The sequence below is a fragment of the Montipora foliosa genome, chromosome 2 (genome assembly GCF_036669935.1).
Source record: "Montipora foliosa isolate CH-2021 chromosome 2, ASM3666993v2, whole genome shotgun sequence".
Taxonomy (NCBI): domain Eukaryota; kingdom Metazoa; phylum Cnidaria; class Anthozoa; order Scleractinia; family Acroporidae; genus Montipora; species Montipora foliosa.
In genome coordinates this window covers 9951606-9956605 of record NC_090870.1, presented here as the reverse complement: position 1 = coordinate 9956605, position 5000 = coordinate 9951606, and the positions used below count along the sequence as shown (strand labels likewise).

Sequence of the window (5000 nt, the reverse complement as noted above, 5' to 3'; positions counted from 1 at the left end):
AGACGTTGAATTGATTAAATAATGTAGAAGACAAATGGGAAGGTGCGGATGCTGGCAAGGGAACAAAACGAAGACTTCCTTTATTGTAGCCAGTTGTAATCTGTGAACGTGGAAAACAGCACCAAAGGTTTATGGTCTGCACTGCGCAATCAAATAACAGCGAGACGATGTCGACGTTTTTCCTTTTTTTTGTTCAGCGTAATCTCTACCCCCCATTTTTCACATCGATTCATCTTACTTTCGCCAAAAAGTAATACCGGACTGCATTTGGTAAGACTTCATTTAGGATCACTATTTTGACATGATATGATATTCGCCAGATGAGCTGGCGGGCTCGTTATAAATCTCCTCAATCTTTTTATATGTAAAAGCAGCTTGCTTTACGAGTAATTTGATTTTAAATCAGTAATAAACGGAGTGTACATTTGTAGAATTTCTGCATGAATTTGGAGGGAAATTAGATTTTTAAGAGAATAGCCAGCTGAATAGTTGTAATGACTTTCCTCAAAATCAAATTAAGACGAAAACAAAATTACATTCTATTCAATCTCTAAAAATGATCATGATGATAATATATCTTTATCGATAACTTTACTAAACTATGCAATTTGCCAGATAGGCATGTCGGGGTCCTCGTAGTCTTAATCAAGAGCGGGTGGCTATGAGTCTAGCTTTGCCAGGTGTCAGAACTCAAAAAAAGTTGATGCTCTTGTTGGGTGTAAGGATTTAGAGAGAAAAAAAATTAGCCTGACTGTTTGGCGCGAACGTGATCAAGCTAAAATCTAATTATTAAGAAACTGAGGAAAAACTGCTGTGGTTAAAAACCAGTAAGTTTTAATTTAGAAAAGATCATTAAAAGATGCTTCAGTTCTCTTTAGGAAACATCTAACAATAAGCGATTTACAAATTCTACTTTGAAAATAGTTTATCTGGGAATGTGTTCAATCCCGCCCAGAAGTGAATCTCTAGTATATGTATTAATTGTTTTTATGCGTTTTCTCGCGCTCAGAAACACGATTACACCGGCCTTTCCTACGAGTACTGACTGCATGGGTCACTTCACCGACCGCTATGATTGGACCGTAGTAATTTAAGCAAGAGAAACATACTTCCAGTTCTCTTACATCTTAAAGTTCACATATCCAATGGGGCGAACTGTAACCCACATTTTCGCCACTATGAGTACTTAAGGGAATCTATTACTTTTTGTATAGCTTTGGATTATTATTTTAGAGATACTTTAGGCAGGTAATCCAGGGGCACCCAACGACCAATTTGTTGTAAAATGCATTATTATACCCCAGTTAATGAAAATAAATGTTATTAAGGCATTTTCAGGTGTTTTTCAGTGTTGCTGGGAAAACATCATCTGTTCCTTTTTCCCAGCAAGACACACAATAAATTTCCCAGCCAGCTAGATAAAATTGGTTGGTTTCCCAGCCAGCTGATCAAATTTATTTCCCAGCGAGGAATTCCGCGCGCTTTCAAATCCCTCGATCCAAAACGACCGAACTAAAGCGACAAAACCGGGACAAAACAGGTTTTTTTCACAAACGCAATCACTCTGACCAGCCTTCGTATGTTTGTGACTTCTCTGTGGGAGAGGGAAGGGGTTCTCTTTTTTTTTTTTTTTAGTCGTCCTCAGTCTTCAGAGTTTCTACAGCCAGCTCGGCTTGAAATGCTAGAAAAAGTCAGTAATTCCCAGGCAAAACCTCTATCAATAACAAAATTTTCCAGCCAGCTAATCGAAACACCTGTATTTTTGCCAGCCAGCAAGATTCCTCTGGGGAACAGATAATGTGAGGAACAGATTCGTTTGGTGCCCCTGGTAATCTAACTTTCTCTTTAAAATAAATCCGTAGATTTAGATGCGTTATATATTTCCAAATTTTTTTTGTCTCAAAAATATGCCACTCAGCGTTGTTCCGGTCTACGAACTTGAACATGGTCATACGCAATATTAATACCCTTCAATTAGCCATTTCCGAGTTCATGTCTGCCTCCTCTTTTGTGATGATAATGAGTTCTACTTTATATATGAATAAAAGCTATTTTTCATAAGAAAAATTTCGCACTTAGATTCGCTTTGAAGAAGAAGCAAACATGAACTCGGAAATGGCCCATTCTAACGTTATATGTATCAGCAAGAGAAAATGAGGGGATAGAGAGGGAGGCTCAGGGCGTTGGCCGGGATATGTCATGTCCACGAAAGTTATTTTTAGACGAGCGGAAGTCTTTGTTCTAGCGGAAGCTTGTCTTCCCAGATTTGCGTACGCAGTCTTACCTCGCTCTCAGGTTCTCAGTGAAAAGAGAAAATGGCGGCGCACGTGGAAGGCTGATGAACATTTATATTCATTCAAACATCAGAGCGAGGCTAGCCTGCATGCGGACGTCTCGGAAGACAGAACAAAGACTTCCGCTCGTCTAAAAATAACTTTCGTGGACATGACATATCCCAACGGCTGGACCGGGAGCCTCCCTTTCTGTCCCCTCATTTTCTCTTGGTATCACAGTTCAATTAGTTTTCTTAAGTAAGGCCTTCAAGGCTGAAGTTTGGAATACCCACGGCCCGTAAGAACATCACAACTTGTTTGAGACTAAGGGCATTCTCTACTTAACCCTTGTATTACCTATAGATAAACCAGTTGTTTTTAGTTCCAAGTGCAACTTAGTAACTAAATAGTACGCCTTTTTCATCCAGCTGCAGAAAATTCCGGCCATTCTTTTCTAACCGCACTATCCACAGTGCGCACTACTGCTTCACTCAGTTGGGAATCATAAAGTAGAAAGCCAGTGTCGATCCCAATATGGTAATGGCGGTGATCCAAAAGAATGCGATGTCCAGTACTGCGGCTGCGTGATGCCAGTCGTTGACTTTCGCGTCTGAATCTTGCGCGTCCTTCAAATGCGCCACAATGGTGCGCATACCACAAGCAATTTCTTCCATGCGTTCGTCCGCGGGTGTTAGCGACAGATTGGACCCCATGGAGGTATGAAAACACTTACTGCCTATTTCTCCATCACCCCTCTTTGGACTTATAAGCTTTGGCAGGGAAACCATCAGATGATTTTGACTGTGGTGTACTTCATAGGGAGCGCCCTGAACTTTTGAGGCGTAGAAATTCCTGTTCTTTTCTTCTTGTTGCAGCTTGGTTCGCTCTTCAGAAGGCAGTGCCAGCAGCATAGGACCCAAAATATCGAAAACCAACTTGCGGAACCAGTTAGGCATGTTCCTCTCCGGGTCACGATGATACACTCTCAGGATGGAACACGTGACAAGCAAGGCCACCGTGACCTGAACCAGGACGGTCACGGAGTACTTGCCTATGAGTGGCGTGACTTCCGACGTCCGAGGCACGTTGTCTGTAAACACCATCATGAATACAGTGAGACCGAGCAAAATGGTTATCACAAGGCCCATTCGCTCACCAGACTCAGGCGGCAGATAGAATGAGAACACGGTCAACACGGCCAGGACGATGCACGGAATAATCAAGTTCATCATGTAAAAAAGGACTCTTCGTTTCACCTGTATTGTATATGTAATGTCGATGAAAGGGTGCGGACAGCAGCTGTAAGTGACCTCATGTCGGTTCAAAGTGGCGTCTATCAGCTCCCACTCCCCACTTACAGTGTATTTGGAGAGATCGGCGGCGTCTCGCGCATTAGTGAGATTTAGCTTGTTGCCTGTGAGGGAAAAAAGAACAAGACTCGTATTAATTTCCCGTTAGGACGCCATGACCACACTAGATTCATTGCATTGTCACGGCATTTTCATCATAGACCAAGGTATATCTGCAAACTTGTTCAGCAATCTCCCCTTGGGCGGGCCAATTCGCGCGTTGCATGCATGGCACAACCTCGTTTCCAGAGCCTCCGTTAGCCTTGTCCAGCGGATGAATGTTTTCGGAACTGGTAAGTTGTAAAAAATGGTAATGGTAATGTAATGAATTTTTATAGCGCATTTTCTATTGGCATATTCAAATGAGCTTTACAAGCAAGTGATCTATGGGTGAGATCGGACATCAGCATATACAGGCGCCGCTGGCAGCCGCTATCAGTCCATTAGCGATCTCACCCAGCACATGAATGAATGAAATGAGGCCTGAACCGGCACCAGCATGATCCCCACCCCCTCCCCCCCCCCCCCCCCCGATCCCCCTTCAGGTTCACTTGAGAAACACTTTGTAGCTATAAAACATAATCACACTATCCTGGAGCTCTCGAAATTGCATTCGCACGCTTCACAAGCACGCACCGGCCATCTGACTGCCTTGGTTTTAATTTATATTACCAATTATTAAAAACTGGACCATTGGATAATGCAATTCGAGAGTTTTGATTGGCTAAACCATCATGGGTTATGAGCCATTTTACCATGATCTACAAACACGGCAAGCGTATGCGTGATATTTTGGGCCTTTTAATTTTTATTGTAGCCTAGTTTTCTATATTTTGGGGGCGTTTTTAATAAAACAATTATTCCACTCGCGCTTGTTGGATATGAGATGATTATAGCCAACTCGGCGCTACGCGCCTCGTTGGCTATCTATCATCTCACGCGAGTGGAATAATTGTTAAATAACCTATGAGACAACGATAAGGAAAATCATCGTAGTCGATTATGAAATTACATTAATTTATGGTCGTGAATATAGTGAAGCACATCAAGGTGGGTTTGCATCGGCCAGTCTAGCCTTTTTCTTTTCAAAGTGGCTATTCGTACGGGACCCGTACACCGACCTTTATTTTGCTATTCATACGGGAGTCCTTAGAATGATTACTACAGGCTCAATAACACTCGGGAAGTCTTATCTCGTCTTTAAAAGGTTTCTTTGCAGTTCATCTTCAACCTCGTGTAGATTAAAAACCAGATGAAAATGGCAGGAAATGAAAACGTTTTTCAACAGCCAATCAGATATGGCCTTTTTAGATTTTGTCCAGAGTCTCTCTTTCCCGACCGCTGATCAAGGGAACGATGACACTGGAAACGAGAATGA

At 42.3% G+C, this 5000-nt stretch overlaps 1 protein-coding gene across 4 annotated transcripts in view; it reads right to left on the bottom strand.

Annotated features, from left to right (window-relative positions):
* Positions 1 to 812: 812 nt before the first annotated feature.
* The window catches only part of LOC137992363 (neuronal acetylcholine receptor subunit alpha-3-like), a 29028-nt gene continuing 24840 nt past the window's right edge, over positions 813 to 5000 (bottom strand). For all 4 annotated transcript variants that reach the window (XM_068837683.1, XM_068837681.1, XM_068837680.1 and 1 more), the window contains one exon: positions 813 to 3687. In XM_068837683.1, the coding sequence (XP_068693784.1) occupies positions 2765 to 3687 (923 nt within the window). In that variant the 3' untranslated portion in view covers positions 813 to 2764. The remainder of the gene's footprint in view (positions 3688 to 5000) is intronic.